The sequence below is a fragment of the Rhagoletis pomonella genome, unplaced genomic scaffold, assembly GCF_013731165.1.
Source record: "Rhagoletis pomonella isolate Grant_MI unplaced genomic scaffold, Rhpom_1.0 Rhpom_scaffold_00002, whole genome shotgun sequence".
In the NCBI taxonomy this organism is placed as follows: Eukaryota; Metazoa; Arthropoda; class Insecta; order Diptera; family Tephritidae; genus Rhagoletis; species Rhagoletis pomonella.
In genome coordinates, this window is record NW_023458556.1 from 51,578,284 (window position 1) to 51,597,410 (window position 19,127).

Below are 19,127 nucleotides of genomic sequence, written 5' to 3' on the forward strand. Positions count from 1 at the left end.
CATTTGTAGTGGTGGCTACTTTTGTTAATTTAAATGTATTTTTGCTATCTCTAATGCTGAAGTCTATAATAATATATTTGTATGTGTACGCGGCAAAAACACTCATATCTTTATTTCAGAATAATTTAGATGCTATATCGGATGAAAGTTAAGTGAATATTTTATAAATATCTTCCAATACGTCAAAAGTTTGGCAATATTTAAAAAATATCCAATTGGCAATATGCCCCCGGTGCTCCAAATTGATCAAGCACTGAAACAATACAATTTAAAATTGCATGGAATCGAATTATAACCCTATTTATTTTTTTAGCGCTTGTACTCAGCAATCTTAGTGAGGATTAATATTCTTTTCATTCAAAATCTTGTTCTTCTAAGAAAGGCTTGTCAGAGGCGAAATATCTAGTTTGCCATTATTATTTGTTTATATTTATTTACTTAATCGCGATGGTTTTTTAATTCTTGTTTTGTATTAATAACTCTCAATGAAATAAAACACAGTTTGTTTGTAAAATTATATATGTAGATACATATAAATAATAGAAAATAAAAGAATGTATCCACTGTATTAAATTTTCCAAAAAGAAATCGAAGATTTGATAGTATCGATGCTTTTTGTTGAAAGTACGAGTACAAGAATCGATGATTCAGCAGAAAGTGAAACGACTACAAGAATCGATTATTTTAGGTATCGTCCCAACCCTAACCACAGCTGTCAAATCATTTCCACACGATATTTATTTTGGCGACGACAGAGCTACACTGCGACTGTGGTTGTGGCTAGATTATAGCTATTTCTATTTTTCCTGCGACAGATAAGGTTCTTCTCTCTTATGTCAAACTCATACAAATTATTCATGTCGCTGCCACGTTCAAAAAATTCATGTCGCCATCGACAAAGCGTTTAGATAATAGAGAAAACAAATTGGAAGCTATGTAGCGCGTCGTTTTCAATGTGTTCAGGATTGGGAAAATACTAACGTTACTTTTTTGAATACTAGCTTCAATATTTTATATAGCTTTTAGTTTTTGTATATCATTTATAATGACAAATACAACAATAAAGCCTTGACTACGGCGATCTTAAGCTTATTTTTATTTCAAAGATTTTTCATAACAACTCTTTCTTATTTCACTTTCTCAACACAATTTTTAACTTATTTTTCTCTTATTGATTTCATAAAAAATTTATTTAACGCAATTTTCTTGTTGCTTGTCATTTTAAAAGCGCTTGTGATTAACGCTACTAAAACTTTTTGCACTGTTCAAATATTAAAAACAACAAACAGTTTCGTAGAATAAACGCAACTTAAAATGATAACAACAACTTCTTACAACAGCGAAAAGATTTCGTCACCATTAAAAGTTTTACTAAAGTTGCAGAGGTGCGTCATGCTGCCTTGAACTTTCGTGCTAACAAGCAGCTGTATGTAGCAGCAGCGACGAAAAACGACAATGACACTAAAGTAGGAAGAAAATTTATCGACAACTTTTTCACATTTTCAGCTGCGCACACTTTCCGCTTCCCGCTTACGTTCAGAACTATTACGCGCTGCGGCGCTTTTGCGCTGTATTGCCCGTAATGACTAGCATAAAAAATTCAAAATTTAAGATTATTTCTTTGTAAACACTAGCGTAAAAACTTTATCCTCCTCACTTACAGCTACTACAGCGACCGTGGCACCTGCGCCAAGTGTTACCTCAGCTGCCACACCTGCAGCGGTCCGCGGCGCGACCAGTGCGTTCAGTGTCCGACAGATTGGCAGTTGGCTGGCGGCGAATGTCATCCCGAGTGCCCGGAGGGTTTCTACAAGTCCGAGTTTGGCTGTCAGAAGTGTCATCATTATTGCAAAACTTGCAACGGTAAGTTGTGTGTACTTTGCTCCGCATTGTTGTAAAGCTGCTTAGCAATGCAGTGACTTGCAAGACGTGCCGCCGCTGAGTGTATGGATTTGCTGAATTTCAATTTTCGCAAATCCAACACTTTGCTGCGGCGCTAGATTTGCCAACCAACTTTCCATGAATACATTTCTCATTTGCTTTATTTTCTATTATTATTTTTTTTTTGCCCACATTCTCCATTCACCAACTTTCGTGCCCGCGCACCACAATTGCCTCAGGCGCCGGTCCATTGGCCTGCACATCCTGTCCGCTGCATTTCATGCTTGACGGCGGTCTCTGCATGGAGTGCCTGGGCTCACAGTACTATGACTCACCCACGCAAACATGTAAAACGTGTCATGACTCGTGTCGTTCCTGCTCCGGCCCTGGCCAGTATTCATGCAAAACTTGCGCGTTCCCTCTGCATTTGGATCGTTTGAATAATCAGTGTGTGCCCTGCTGTCCCACCGATGCGGCACCGGAGGATCAGTCATGCTGTCATTGTGATAAGGATACTGGTAAGTGAATGAAAGCACATATTCCTCATTTAGAGAGGCAAGGCGGATATCTATATGCAAGCAGTTAGAAGTTATACGTCATGTGTGTTCCTAATAGCAATTGTTTGCTTTTTGCAGGAGGTTGCATCAATGCTTCACCTGCGGGCAAACGTCGCATTGCGGCCGCCGCTGAGCAGCAGCAGTTTGGTAGCGCGTACAGTGGCGGACTGTATGGTGGTCTGTTGGACGAGGATACCGCGGGTGGCAGCGGTGGCGCCTTTGGTGGTTTCTTTTCACGTGTCGGTTCACCGCTGACGACAATTACTGCCATTGCGGTGGCCGCATGTCTGTTGGTTGTCACCGTGTTTGCGCTCATCTTTGCTGTGTTGCAGGTAAGTTGCGATTTTAGTGTAATTCAAATGATTTCGATGGGGCTAATAAAATTTAGCTTTGTTACATTCTGTTTGGAGATGAGTCAAAGCATAGAAATAACTATTTAAATGGTAGTTGTGTAAATATAAGAGCTGCTTTGTGTACTTTATAATATTAAATTTCTGTGATTTACTACATAATTTTGAAATATTCTTTGTGCTTTTATGCTTTGCAAGCGTGAGCTTTCCAGCCGTCAGAGTCCCAACGCAATAGAGGCCAATTAGGAAGCTGAATTGCTCTCAATCCTACCGGGAATACACTATACTTTATAGTCCTTTTATAAGCTTTTTAATTCTCAATGGGTATATTTTGAATAAATGGTTTTTTTTTTATACTATAAAGTACTATACACATTTTCATATGCTTTACTTATAAAAAAAAAAACATTTTTTAGCAAAAGTTTTCAGTTTTCGTTGTAGCGACTTATGTATGTCGTTTTCGGTTCTACAAAAAAAATTGCTTTTTATTCGCCGCGTTCTTAGTGTTTGTGCGTAGAGGCCGTAGAGAAAGAAGGTTGCATTTTTCGGTAAAATCGAAATCGGCATTACTTAGCCCTGGCTAGAATCCGCTATTCCTTCAACAGTTGTCATCAAGCTCAAAGCAGCAAAATCTTCAGATGCTGCTCATATGTACATCCATTTGATATGTCGGGGGTAAAGACTCGCGCTCGCGTAAGGGGTAATGGTATCCCTGTGTATGCTAAGTGATGGGTTCTGCTGGATTTTAAAAACATTGGCCCGTAGTTATAGACCAGTTAGAGGCAGGTTTTAACATTTAAAACTGTATATTAAGATGAACACTCTTTTAACACTGTCATAGTCAACTTAAAAGGCCTTTTAACTTTAAAACGGCGTTTTAAATTTAAAATGAGGTTGACGAGGTTTTAAAATCTTAAAAGCGTACTCTAAGTAGACGATTTCCTGTCAAAATTTGCGGAGAAAATACAAAAGTGGTCTTAATTTGGGGAATATGGGCAAATCTAAAAAACAGGTAACCTTGGTGTTTTTTAGCTTTATTTTCACTGTTGGAAACTATATCAAGCTGGTTGCTTTTGGATATAATTCATTGACGTATACTTGAAGCCTCAAAAAAAATTTGGATCAATTTGCCGCATAACTTTTGAATTATAGGTGTTTAAATAAAAAATAATAATGAAAACAAGTGAATTTTTTATGTAATTTTTAAGAGGTGAAAAATTAATTATGCCATAACTTTTGAAGCACACCATATACTGATTTGAAATTGTATGTGCAATTAGTACTTATGTGTACACTTCAAATGTAGTAGGTAAGAAAAGTGTGCATTAAAAAATAACGAAATGGCAAGTAACTCAAAGTCTGTAATTCCACATTTCACAATTTTCAAAATTTTCGGTTTATCGCGTATAGTTTTTGAAGCATTTAAGTTTAAGAACTTTTTAAGTATGTATTGTATACTACAAACAATTACGAATTTTATACCTGAGCAAGAGCTGTGCTTTCAGAATAAACCAACTTTTAAAGATAAAATATTCTGCGATCTTGAGCGTAATTTTTATTCCAAAAACACTTTAATTAAAGCCACATTTGGAAAACACGTCGATACGATCTAAATCTTTCTATAACTGCTAGTCCTTATAAAATTACATATACCTGTAAAATGCTTCAAAAAATTTATCTCTAGAAGTGTGTAAAAACCCTGATTTACTACTCTTAATGATGCTACTTCTTTTAGTCAGAATATTTCGAGAGTGGTATCAAAGCAACTTTTTTTCGACAAATGTTCTGATAGTTGCTCTTACTTAATTGGAGCCTTCTGAATTCAATGGCGTCCTAAGTTTTACCCTATTGGCTCCACTTTTCGAGATAGCGGTACTTGAAACTTTCCTTAAATTTTAACTATTTTATAAAAAAAGTCCCTGGGTTTTGAAGATATTTTACTAAAATTTTGCACATAACCGTTTTTTAATATTACCTTAACTATTCCATAAAATCATCGAAATCGGTTCACTAAAACATATAGCTCCCATACAACTGATTGATCTGAGACGTTGTTTTGCGTTATAACTCCTTCAATTAAACAGGTTAAAATTTAGTATAGGTTCAATTTAACATATAGCACGCATACAATTTATTATTCAGATATGAAGTTAGAGTTATTGCGCAAAAACACATATCTGAGTAATCAGTTGTATTGGAGCTATATGTTAATGTTAACGTATTTCGATAATTTTAAGGAATAATTAAGGTAATATTAAAAAACTGTTATGTGCAAAATTTTAGTAAAATAACTTCAAAATTGAGGGAGTTATTTATGAAATAGTTAAAATTTAATAAAATTTTCAAGTACCGTTATCTCGAAAACCGGAGCCAATCTGGTAAAACAGGGCATGCCATTGAATTTAGAACATCCCAATTAAGTGAGTTCAACTTTCAAAATCTTTCCTCAAAGTTTACAACTTGAACAGCGTAATTTCAACCCAGCTTATTCTTTTGTTTTCTATTTCATGCTTATTCCTCGTCTAACTTTTGAAGCACTTGATGAATATGAATTACACTTATATTAATAGATTTATTAAGAGATTACGAATAAAATGATATATAAAACATAGGTGTGCTCACAAATTTAAAAATTAAAATTTTTTGTTTGAAAGTGTACCTATTTTTTAGATTTGCCCATATGCTTCCCAATCAAAGGATATTTCGAGATTTTGCGAGTTTGGATGATACAATCGTCTTGTCCTCAATGACGTTGATGTGAGTATTTATACATTCCCGCAAGCAGGTCTTTTCAGCAGCAGTCCAATTAACTTCACGAATTCTTTTCACTTCCTATAAAAATTAAATTATTTACGTTAATATTTTATATTTTACAAAAATTTGTTATTTACTTACAGTTTGCTGCGCCATTTTCAAAATTATTTATAAAAGTCAGTTGACACAGGGTGAACTTGCTAAAATAACAAAGTTTTCCTAATGCCGATTGGTTACTTTTTTCATTTTATATTAATGGCCCTGTTTTGTGTCAATCTAGCAAAAACCTGCCTCTAATATATCTATAACTGACTAAAACTTAAAGCCTGCTCTAAACTTAAAGATTAATTTTAACTAGAAGAGGTTTTAACTTTCGACTATAACTACGGGCCATTAGGTTTAACTTTTTGGTTTGTGACTAAAGTCTAACACTGTCTAGCAAAGTCCTCATCATTTTTTGAAATAAAAAACTAGGGATAGTACCTCTTTCCATAATTAGTGTAGCTATAATTCAAAACAGGTTTTAGGGCCAGCCCCGTATAAGGGAATATTATAGACCTTTTCGGCAACATAATGATTTTAAAAATCGGACATCAAATAGGAAGGTTATAGCAAAAAGTGCAATTTAACTGTTTTTAAAGGGTGTCTAAACAAATGTGTACGGCTTAAAGTATATACAGATGAAATTTAACAAAAGCTTGTAACATAAAGGTGTTCGTTGGATAATTGTTTAAAACTTGGGCCTTGCATTAAAACAACATGAGTTTTTCGAAGAATTTATTTCGAATTTTGGGGATGAAACACATTGAGGTTAAAATATTTTTCTTCTGTAGGTTATTTACAAGATTTAATTCAATATTCAAGAATTTTCTTGAGCCTGAGACCATTTTTAATGAAAATGTTGCGGAAAAACAACAATAATTTACATTTTGGTAGAAGTTATAGCTGCTATTTCGGAGATCACCACATCTACTCATCCGACTTCTTCAACCGCGGTCACTGGGATATGAACCAGCAACCTCGGATATCAAAGCCAGTATCTTACACACTGAGCTAAGTTCGCCACGTAAACTGTTGTTGCTTTTTCCACTTTTTTCATATGTCAACCCACCTACATTACACAACTTACACTAGGCCATGTGGTTGTTGTTTGTTTTCGTTAATATTCAATTTTTAGAAGGCCATAAATGATTAAAACAAAGACCTGATTGAATGAAAAATTATCTCCACCTCAAAATCAACCTTTCTTTTTTGACCTAAAAACAGCATGCGATGGACTTTGGAAAACAAAAAATATTTAACGCATATTTTTGATTTGTGACCATGTAAATTGATTTATTGAAATAAGAAAAGGGAAAATTTGTATTTAAAGCTTTTTGAAAAGTACATTGCAGACTAGTTTCAGGCCAACAAATTTAAAATTTTCTACGTTTGGAGGTCATTTAAAGGTCAAGGTAATCCTTCTACCCAATTTTTCCCGAATTTTCCATTTCAAAAGCTTTAAAATACCGTTACGTTTATTTCGCTATCTTTTCTGATTCGAGAGGTATTTGATTTTTTCTGCTTTTTTCACACATAAATATGTCGTAAACAGCAACCTCAAAACCGTAAGAACCTGCTTTTCATTTTGATCTTTTTTCGGCGCAAAAATTGTAAAGCAAAATCTAATTTAAGGTTAATTTGAACGCCATATTAGAGACGCCATGTTGAATTTTTCAAAAGGCCACACTGTAATCCGTCCTATAAAATGTTGGCCATCGTAAAATACCGGTTGACGTAGTGTTGAAATTAATTATACGCCGCTTCCCTAACATCGCTGTTTGGCACGTTCCCTGTCGTGATCTAAGCGTCGTATAAAAAAATGTTTGTATAAAAGTTGTGGAGAATGAAATTTTTTCAGAAAAATGCAAAATAAGCTTGCAAATCGCAAAAAACCCGAAAACCCTTAAATCCAAGATGGTGGAATGTTGCCATATAAAATTGAGGTAAAACTGTGGATCCATTATGTACGCGTCAAATAGAAGTAAACTGCATCAAAAAATCGCTGTTACATTTTTTTTTTTAAGTCTAATTTTACTGGTCTAAACGCTAGTAGTTCCCAAAACAAAAAAAAATCTCAAAAATCAACGCAATTTTTTAGCTGAAAAAACATTGCGAATATTAAAAAAAAACAATCAACACCCGACCATTTGTTTGACTCACTGTAGATGTTGCCTGGAACAGGGTAGTACCCTAGTCGCTCAACCCCAGCGGCCGCCACTTATTACCCTGTGGGGAAAATGTCTAGTTTTGAACTGGTGCGTTTCTAGTACATTTAGAACCACTACTAGTTCGCGATAAATCTCTTTTGCATGCAAGCAACTGGCGAATTTAACACGGCGATGTCATAGGAATTGGAAATTGTCCGCCGCTGCATTACCTTTTCTATAGTTCCGAACCAGCCCTAAATTCGACATATGGGATCTAGTTCGCTTTGCATCCCATTTTCTATAGTTCAGAACCAGTTGTAAACGAAAAAAGTAACAAGATGTTTTCTTTTTGGGTCACCATGGTAGCAATTTTTAATTATTTGCAGAGAAATGTATTTTCAATCTGAAATCAAATTTGTTTGAATGAATGTAAATTAAATTTTGCATTTTAAAACACGTTTACATACCTTTGGCTGTAGCTGAATTTGCAGAGGTGCTGACTGTTATTGATTATATTCCAGAAGCTCCCAAAATGTTAAGATGTTAACACAAATTTAAAGTAAACAAGCCCCCGCTGCATCCCTTTTTCAGTAGTTTCGAGTTAGTTCAAAATTCGCCAGATTAGATCTAGTTCGTTCTGCGTCCCTTTTTCTATAGTTTTGAACCAGTTCTAAATTCGTCATTTTAGATACAGATTTCTAAAATTGTTTTTTAAAGGTACCACATATCGCTGCTTTTGAACTGGTGGCGATCTAGTTACTATCGGACTGGTTCGTTTTTGCCGATAAAGATCTAGTACGGAACTACAAATTTGGTTCACCAGTTCGGGGTTTCCCTACAGGGTAATTAAATTAAATTTATGTGTGTATATGTGTACATACATATATATATGCAGGTAAAAATTTTCCAAGATAGGTTTGGGGGCACCTTTCAAAATTTTTAGAGGATGCTCATGAAATGTTTATATTTTACTCATTGTACATATATTAACTACACAATTGGTTAAGACTATTTAAATTGGATGAAATCGCAAAAATTTGACTTGTATACACAGTAGGGATGTTTCTAATGTCATATTGTTCACATTCGCGAATGCGAATGCGAATGTTAGGAATAACATTAAAAAAGATATAATCAACCTAAAGGTATTGGCCCAATGCAGGCTTGCTTTGCCTGCCTCGCTTTGAGAACTGTCAAAAGTTATTTGGAATATACTAAAATGTATGAAGGCTGGCCAAATGGCAGCTTTGCTTCACTTGCTTTAAGCGCCTCAAAGTTTCAAATAGGCAAATCTTTTATTTGAAAGCGTTTCGTAGGCTTTTGACAAAAATGTATGTTCCCGTTCTAAATCAATTCAAACAAACTGCTGCACACCTTTATGTAGAAAAATTCTTTTTACGTAATTAAAAAAAATATATATAATATAAGTTATTCAAAGTTTAATAAAAATGATTATATGTTTCCATATTTATATTTAACATATCGCTGGCTGAAAAGTTGCTAAGTCCATTTTTACAAATTTTACAGGAACTTTGAATACAACATTTTGCGTGTTTAAAGCAAAGCAAAACTCCATACGAATCAAAAGGATTCGATCTTTATTAAAAGATTTCGTATTATTTTGGCCTTATCGGATTTTCGGGGCCTCTTCTGGACTTAGAAAATTTGCCTTTTATTGAATATAAATAAGAAAAAATAAAACAAGTACATTAATCCTTAATTTCTCTTGCTAGCTAGAGATATTTATGATGTCAAACTACTGGTCAGTCGTCTCTTGAAGAATTGGATTTTTTTTTGTTTTTAATAAATGTACCTATAGTTATATATGTATAATTATTATCATTCCTTTGAAATGCATTCAAATTCGCATCAATTTAAAAATAAATCTGAAAAGATTGTTTGTATTTTTTTTTAGTTTTCTGGAATTTTGTGGGAAAATTATTCATAGTGTAAGGGAACAGACCTTAATTTTTTAACTACACAGCTGGTAGCTTTGACAGCGTTCCAAGCCGTCATTTGGCCAAACGAGTTTTTGAAGTAAATCAAAGCAAATTCAAGTAAGTAAGGCGTGCAAAGCAAGCCTGCATTGGGCCAGCGCCTTAAGTCATCGTTTTCATTACTTAAAAATTTTGTAAATTATTAGAACATTGAACGTATACAGTGTCTAAATCTAGTAGTAAAAGTTCAAAAGGGGAAATATAATATTTCAAAAAAATTATTTTTTCTGCCTTTTCTCCCATGAGACGATTTCTTAGAGGCTCCCATATAAGGCCGGCTGCACTCAACAATTGCTCACTTGGAAGGCTGGCAGGTGGAGTGCTCAAACATTTACGGACCAGATCTGTCAATTTGTCGTATTTTTGTTTAGTTTTCCACCAATCGAGAAGATTTTCACCGAGATGAGCTCGTTTTTCTTTAAGACAGGCCTTTAATTGAGCTTTAATTTCGCATTTTTAAATGTGGCCAGATTCTACATCCAAGCCTTCGCTTTCGCTGGAGGAATCCAAAATTATTTCTAGGTTACTTATAAGACTTTCACCATTACTTGTTGATTGCTCATCAATGTTCCTTTATATACTACTTAACCGACAGACTTAGAGTCATTTCAACAATATTAGAGTGGACTCTCTGTCCATGTACACATTCGCATTCGCATTCGCAAAACATTCGTATTATTTGATGCGAATGCGAATGTCGAATGCGAATGCGTAAAATGATGCGAATCATTCGCATAACGAATGCGAATGCAAATATTCGCAACATCCCTGATATACAGTATTACAATAGCGGGATTCATGAAACGTCGCAAAGTTGTTGCAAATGTGGCTTTTGTTGCAAAATTTGCCACTAAGCGACACAGCTGATTACTTTTGTACGCAAACTTTCTTGCGACTTTGCCATTTTATTTGGGCTGGCAATCATTGCAAAGTCAAGGTCACGAGACACATGTTTTTTTATTGTCTTCGAACACATCAACAAAAAATATATCAGTTAAGGCTGCTTCGAAATGTAATTGTAAAAACTCTTCTTTTTCACTTACGCGCGGAATTTAAAAAAAATGTTACGTTTGACGTTTTATGATTTACACTAGCGTTTAAGTTCGCTAAAAAAACGCTAACTGGCTGTATTGAGCTCGTTTGAATTCGCTTAGATGATTACAGTTCCAAACAAGAAGAATAATAAATTTGCCATCACTTAATATTTTAATTAAAAAAATTCAATTTCCGGAGTAACAGTCGGAAATCGCGACGAAGGGAATTCAATTGAAATTCATAGTCACTTAAAATTTCAACTTCATTTTAATAAACCATATTTGTTTAGAAAACAAAAACGCAAATGTCTGTATTTATGTAAATTCTGTAATATTTTTCATATTTCAACAATTGTCAAGTGCGTTGCAGGGGGAGGAAGAATGATTATTAATATGCGAAAATAAATTCAATTTTCAACAGCTGCTCTAATCTGCGCATATTTTAATTTCCCTTTTGACTTTTTTGTGGACTTTTACCTGCAGAGGAATATGTACATATGTATGTGTATGTGTGTCTATGCGCAAACTCATGAATAAAAAAGAATAAACGTAAAAATAAAATTATTCCAAATAAACGAAAATTTAATACATCAAAAACTGAGATTTCCCCTGAATTTTATTTGTAATATGCCTTATCCTGAGTTTCGCCTGAAAAACAAATCGCCCGAAAATTTGTCATCCGCCCATAGTAAAACCATGTAAACCAAAAGTGAAAAGTGAACCGGTTCGGGGAAAATTTAACTCATGATAAGGCTGAATGTCATGGGAAAGGAGACGAAAATTCGGTAAATTTTTTTTAGATAATTTACATAAATTCTATGAAATATTTAGTCTTACACTCAAATTCATAAAAAAAAATAAAGAAGAATTTGACTGCTTTATAAATCGAAAATTTGTATGGAAATGTCACTTTATAGAGCTTTTTAAACTTATTTGATTTGTTTATGAATAAGGGCATTAATATATAAAAAGAGGTACAAACAAGAAAAAAGAAAATATTTGCACTAAAATTTCTCATTATTTTTGCTTATATCCAGCCTCATTGCGTAAGTCGTAAATTAGTCCAAATTGTACGACTCGACAACAGTAGCATTGTCTATTGTCGTACTGAAATAAGTAAACGACCAAAATCGTCGATAACTATACAGTGCTGCCAAGTTTTTTTGTTTTAATACAGTAGTCGTGTCGAAATTTTAGGCAATGACGTGAAATTTTCGATACGATTCGACTCTCGAAAAACTACTTGCATTCGACACGACTCTTGCAATGAGGATGATTATCAATTTGCTGGCACACGGCTTATATATGCATCGAATACGTAGCAATTCGGACCATAAACTCGAATTTTAAAAGTGTCTAGATTTCTGCGCCACCACCAGAATTTCGTCAGAATCGGTTTCACCAGGGGCGTATTTTATAAAGCGACACTGATAATTTTGTAACGACAGGCAATTTCCATGTTGTCAGTGACAATTCGACAATTTGGTGGGTGTTCTGCTTCATAAAAACAATTGTCACCATCTCTTAAATTCCATGAGAAATCCCATTCAAAAAGGTACAAATTGTCATTGCCGAAATTTAAAATTGTCGTTGACAAAATTATCGCAGTCATATGAAATTTATATGTAATTCATATGTAATATTGCATTTGCATTATTTTAGTTTTAAGAAATATTCAAATCATTGAAAAGTAATGAAATGCGCGCAATTCCGATATGAATAAATTTACAAAACTCTCCTGTGAAACCTTTACGATGGAGCTATTTGGTTTTGTCGCCATTGTCGCGACAATTTTGTCAGAGTGACAATTGTCGACAATTTTCCATATTATCACTGTCGTTTTCTAAAAATTTTCACAGATGCCTACAAACGTATATGAAAAAGGAAAAATTTCGCCGACAATTCTGGCAGTGAACTTTTATAGAAAAATCGACAATTGTCGCAGCTGTCACTTTTATGAAATAGGCCCCAGGCGACTTCAAGAAATAATACCCAATTGTTTATTGAACCATTTTTTATTATTACCTATGGGGGGACGCATAAAAACTCGATAATATTAAAAAATTGTAATTAATCAATTGGGTACAATTATTTGAAGTCTCCTAAAGAGAAACCTAAAATACATACATACGTAGTTATTCAATTGAAAAATATTGATTTTCAAGCATTCTTTAACATTCCTACAAAAAATAGTTTTTCCTCCGCATGAAATACATGGCAAACTTTGAGCTCTTGGAGCGACCACTAAATATTTTTTTATAAAAAATTGCTATAAATGGCATTAAAATTTCAAGCTTGCTTTTCTCGCATGCAATTTCAGACCACCCTAACGTACACACAAAAGTTTGCAAACATTTACTTTTGCTGTTTAAAAAACAAAGATCAGCGTGAAATAACAAAATAAATACCATATATGTATATCTTCATATCCTCGAAAAATCAGTAGCAAAAGCTCTATGAATCACATTATACTGGGCACCAAAAAAAAAAAAATACTTGCATTCCACAGCAGCCGTTTCTAAGAAATTAAATAAGGGAATGGTATGGCAATGGCCTAGAGCAGCCAGATGGCGAACTGCCGAGCGTATCAAAGAATTTGCATGGAATAGGCAATGAAAAAATGAAGACGTGCCAACGAAAATGGTAAACCAATGGCTGCATGATATTTCCCCATAATGACCACAAAATCAAATTCAAAATCGAGATGATAAGAAATCAAGAAAATGAGAACGTATAAACGAAATAAATAACTTGTGTAATAAATTTATCAAATGAAAGCGAGTAAGTACGTGTCTTCCTCTTTACGATTTTTGCAAACAAGTATTTGCTACTGGCTACACGTACATAGCAGCGGGCGAAACGGGCAGTTTGAAGAAAAAGCCAACACTTCAATTGAACGTAATTGGCAAAGTGTGCGTGGCCCGCATTACTGTATGTAGCAAGAAGAAACGAGCGACAACATCAAGAGCTGTTTGGAGCTAGAGCACGCAGCAAAGTGAGTCAATGGAGGCTGAGTTTAATGTTGGCAGCGTTTCTTGCAATCATAAATTTCTTGTTTTTAGCTTCTTTTCTAGTGCTCAGCTATCGAAGCGCTATACACAGCGCGCTCATTATCACCGCCCGCAGCATATTGTCCCCATCCATACCTTTGTGGGCCATGATGGCATTTACTTGCTTGCTTCTTAAAAATTCGATTGACAAGAAGCTTTGCACGCACATAAATATTTCAACGCAAACATTTAACGCTGATTATGTAAAAGTCGTAAATTTCCATAGCACTTTTCAAAGTAGTTCGAGGCATTGATTTCGTGTCATTGCCACCGTTTGGCGAGCCAAAGGCAAGGGGCATGATGAGTTACCATATTTTATGGAAATGGATGATTGCTTTTGTGGCTGTATAAGTAGCAAAGGTCAAGGCCGTTGGGCAAAATATTCTGCATGAATTTATTGCTAAAGCAGCAGTAGACTTTTATTGCTAAATCAATTGCTGTTTAGTTTTATGGGAGTGTTGAGTTATGAGCAAATTTGATTAGGTAATAAAATATAATATTTCGCTCTCGGCAAAATGCTCGTTTGAGGTGTGAATATTAAGTGAGGGAATGATGTTGGGAAAATAAGGAAATGATTTCATTTCAACGCATCAATTGATTGATCAAATTGCACGTACTTGACCTTTAATAATTTTTGAAACATACGACATTCGTATACATATGTGTACGCTAGTATGTATGTATAAATAGAGCTTGAGGTAATAGGTTAAATGGTGAATGAGTTTGGGTGTGATCTATGCAAGTGAAATATCATAAATAAATAGCAGCACAGCGTATAAAATTAGGAAAAATTTATAACTTAAACGCTAATTTTCACAACTTCGTTGATGTTCATACAGATTTTTACACAGAATATGTAACCACTACATACACGTATGTATGTATGTAGTACATGACATTGTATTCTTATTTTAAGGATTATAATTTTTGATTTACGAGTAAAATAGTCTGAAAGAAATAGAGGAGTATGAAAGCTACAAACGGCAAATATCCAGTTCTTCAAATTTTTTCTTATAACATTTTCTTGACGTCAAGTCAATAATTGTTAATCAAATTATCATTTTAAAACCCATCATGTTGTACTTTTTTCTTGTAAAATGTGTAGAACTACATACGAATGTAGTTTGATAACTCAGTGATAATTTTAATAAAAAATATTTTTGTGCGATAGAAAGTATTTTATAGTCTCCATTTCGCTCGATACATCTTCATAGTCGACCTTTTTTTATTTTTATCCCTTTCATATAGTTTGTTTGTCAAGGTCCTCGAAATAAGCGCTTGTTTCAGTGATGACTTCTTAATTCGTCATGCCGGCGGAAGCTATACCTAGAGAATATGTTGTAGAGGGAGCGTTTTGTAAACCAATTCACGCCAAGTTACCAGCCCTGGCATGGTGGCAGCATTCTTTTGCATCACCGAATGCAATCGGTTTTGCTTAAAATCAATAAAAGGCGAGTCTTGTTATTTTTCTTGACTGTGGGAGTGACCACCCCAGACAGGCCCTTCTCTTCCTCTGCTCTTAGTATCGTGAACCCCATTGAACACGTGCAGAGCTGGAACGTTTGCGTATGACATGGCCAGTCCAGCGGAGCTGCTGTATTTTAATCCGTCGAGCTTAATCTTAATCACTGCAAAGCTCATACACCTCATCGTTTCATCGGTTGTGGTATTCGCCGTCGCCAACGTGCAAAGTCCCGTTAGTATTCCAAACAATCTATCTATCGAACACTTCAAGAACCGCCTCCATCCGCTGCTGTCATTGGCTGTGCATCTGCGCCGTACACATACAGAACGGGCGCGATGATTGACCTAAAAAGTTGCGATTTTTGTATGTCTAGAAAACTCGCAGCTCTTATTTTCTTCTCCTACATCATATTAAAGAAATCAATTGACATGAAGTCACCCTACCTGAGACATTGTTTCATATTAAGCGACTAAGAGAGGTTCTTGCAATTCTGCTGGAGCTGGCTGTATTGCTCAACGTCATTTTACACAGCCGTATCACTTTCGCGGGGATACCAAATTCAGACTGCCCGCGATAAAGGCAACTTCGTTTGCGCTGACGAAAGCGAAACTTATTAATTTGTTTATGCTTGAACTTAATGTTGGAGGCTGAATTTTCTACGAGTGGTACCAAAAATTCGTTTCTTGTCCACGCTGGCATTGAAGTTGCCAAGCACAAGTGGTCTTCTGCACCCAGAAACAATCCTCCTTTAGGGAATCGAGGTAAATACTCCGCGTGCATTCTAAGCAACTGTCGTAATGACATGGTCGGTGGACAGATCCACCTTTGTATTCCTTGGTGCACGTGTACCCATATGCACTTCACTGCCTTGACTATTCTTTGGCCCTAATATATATATTATGATGACGTCTGGATTGCGTTTTAATTTGAATTGGTCACACGGTTGCGTTTATGGGGGAGCGTTTTTCGTCGCGGCATCCATCACGCGGTTATCCTTTTCGTATACCAGTACCAAAGAGCAAATGCCTCATGCTGTTTCGATTTTTGATATTTCGCTTTCATTACATTGATGATAAGTTTGGGGATCTGAGCATTTAGCGTCATGACCTGGCAACCATAGTAAAGAAAGTGTGTTTAAAATGTAGCTAAGGTAAGACTTCCAGGTCTGACCAATGCCTTGAGTGCAGCTGGAATATCAATACAAACACGTGTATCCTATCTATTCACCTATCTTCCACCAAGTAATCCATTGCATTGAGGATTTCAAATACCCATTTTCCCCAAGATAAAAATCATACATATTGTCTGTGTTACCAACGATAAAGACCTCCGATACGGAAAGCAAAATATGACCCAAGGAAGATTGTCTCTATGAAAAATTTCTAGACTAAAAGGTAAAGCAGAGACAAAAACTAAGGAAATTTCATAGATATTCCATATTGATTTTGTGTGAAAGTTCTTATTGATTGATGAGAAATATCTTTTAAAAATCAATAGGAAACCTGATTGATTGCATCATTTATGGAGAAACACTTTTTAAATGTATCTGATGTCTTCTTGAATTCACCTACTTTCCAAGTCTATCAAACTTTATGTATTGCTTCTTGAATTCGTTAAAATTAATTCTATTAAATTTTATAATGTATGTAGCGAGGAGATTACCGTAGCCGAGTGTGTAGAGCAGTAACCTGCCATTCATTAGGTGCCGATTTCGAGGAAAGGTCAACGCAGAATTTCATATTCTATTTTTAACATTTAATTAGATAACCTAATAAAAATGGAGAGAATTCCTTCTGGGTTTAATTGAAAAGATAATCCTGCTGAAGAAAGAAGGCTTTCTTTTTGAAGAAAAGATGTAGAAAGATCTTCTAACATTTTTGTCCATTTTATTAGATAGCCCGGCCGCAGTGTTTAGGTTAATCCAACACTGAGCCTCAGGATACTCGGAATTGTAGTTTCTCCCTAGCAAAAGAGTTGGTGGCAAAATATCATGTAGCAATCTCCGCCTCGTCCCATTCAGTATCATACCAATATCCATTTCCGTAAGCCTGCAAGTGGTCCTAAAGGATTCGCCACTTATTAAGGTGCAAAGTAATAGCTCGCGTACAACAGACGGTGACTATCAAATCATATACCATAATCATTTACCATATCAAATATGTATTATTAAAGAGGTGTAAATGCACAGGATTACTCTAGGTCACACCTACGCCCCTCACTTTATCAATCCCAGTAGCTTGCTTTGTCAAAATTGTACGACGTTAAAATACCTTATATCAAACTTGTGTTGAATTCGAACAATAATATTGATTTAAATTTCAAACCATTTAAACATTTACGACAAATTTCCGATTTCGCTGTCAATCAAGCAAAATATCTCTTCAATTTCACATGTGTATACATACTCGTACTTATCTACATTTGTATTTGTTAAGCATGCATGTACAATGTTTATGTTGTTATAAATAACTAAAACACGCAGTCAAAAAGAAAATTGCTTGAAAAGTACTTTCCAATTTAATGGCGAACGTCGCTGTTTGTGACGTGGCGGCGCCACAAATCCATCATCGTTGCGAGTGAATGAACACAGGCATTGATATGTACAAATACAAAGAAGTAGGCATATCCTTGCTTCGCAATACATTCCAAACAAGTAAGAAAGTCTAAGTTCGGGCGGAGCCGAACATTAAATACCCGGCGCAAGTATTAAATATGTTTTTTCACCTTTCCGAAACCTTCCGCTAGATGGTAAGCCGGGGTGTATCAATTTTGAGTAAATTAGCGTCCTTCAATTTCGAAATATTGAAGTTTCAAGCATTTCTGAAATTTACCGTTATATGAGAAGCGGCCGTTATTTTAGTCCGATTTCAATAATTTTCAACGTTTTGCTTATATGTGGCAAGCACAATAACCACACCGAGTTTGGTACAAATTGGTAGAACGGTTACCGATATACATATATGTGATCATAAGTGGGCGGTGCCATGCCCATTTTCCAAAATTTTACCATAAACGTATTTCTTGGTAAAGAATTGTTGCAAGTATCAATTTTGAATAAATTAGCTTCAATATTTACTGATTTATCGAAGATTTTGTATTTCTCTAAATTACCGTTATATGGGATGTGGGCGTGGTTATTGTCCGATTTTAAAAAGTTTCGGCCATTTGGTATGCTGTACCAGGGCCAACAACTGTGCCAAGTTTGGAAGAAATTGGTGCAGCGGTTACGAAGATATACACATGTAACCATAAGTGGGCGTGGCTACGCCCATTTTCCAAAAATTTATAATATTCATATTTTTCGTCGAAAAATTATTGTAAATATCAATTTTGAGCGAATAATCTCCAGTAGTTACTAAAATATCGCAGTTTTCGTATTTCTGAAAATTACCGTTATATGGGAAGTAGGCGTGGTTATTGAGCGATTTTAAAAATTTTCGGCCATTTAGTATGTTGTGCGAAGGCCAACAACTGTGCCAAGTTTGGAAGAAATTGGTGCAGCGGTTACCAAGATATACGCATATAACCATAAGTGGGCGTGGCTACGCCCATTTTCCAAAAATTTATAATATTCTTATTTTTCGTCTAAAACTTATTATAAATATCAATTTTGAGTGAATTATCTTTAGTAGTTACTAAAATATCGCAGTTTTCGTATTTCTGGAAATTACCGTTATATGGAAAGTGGGCGTGGTTAAAGTCCGATTTCGCCCATTTTCAATACCAACCTACCTTGGATTAAGGGAAACCTACATACCAAATTTCGTTAAGATATCTCAATTTTTGCTCGAGTTATCGTGTACACGGACAGACGGACAGACGGACAGACGGACAGACGGACAGACGGACA

The 19,127-nt window shown here is 35.2% G+C and overlaps 1 protein-coding gene across 6 annotated transcripts in view; it reads left to right on the forward strand.

Moving 5' to 3' along the window:
- LOC118733783 (furin-like protease 2) overlaps positions 1-19,127 on the forward strand; it is a 742,634-nt gene that overhangs the window by 651,093 nt on the left and 72,414 nt on the right. For all 6 annotated transcript variants that reach the window (XM_036463341.1, XM_036463345.1, XM_036463343.1 and 3 more), the window contains 3 exons: positions 1,664-1,863; positions 2,121-2,399; positions 2,517-2,770. In XM_036463341.1, coding sequence (XP_036319234.1) covers positions 1,664-1,863; positions 2,121-2,399; positions 2,517-2,770 — 733 coding nt within the window. The remainder of the gene's footprint in view (positions 1-1,663; positions 1,864-2,120; positions 2,400-2,516; positions 2,771-19,127) is intronic.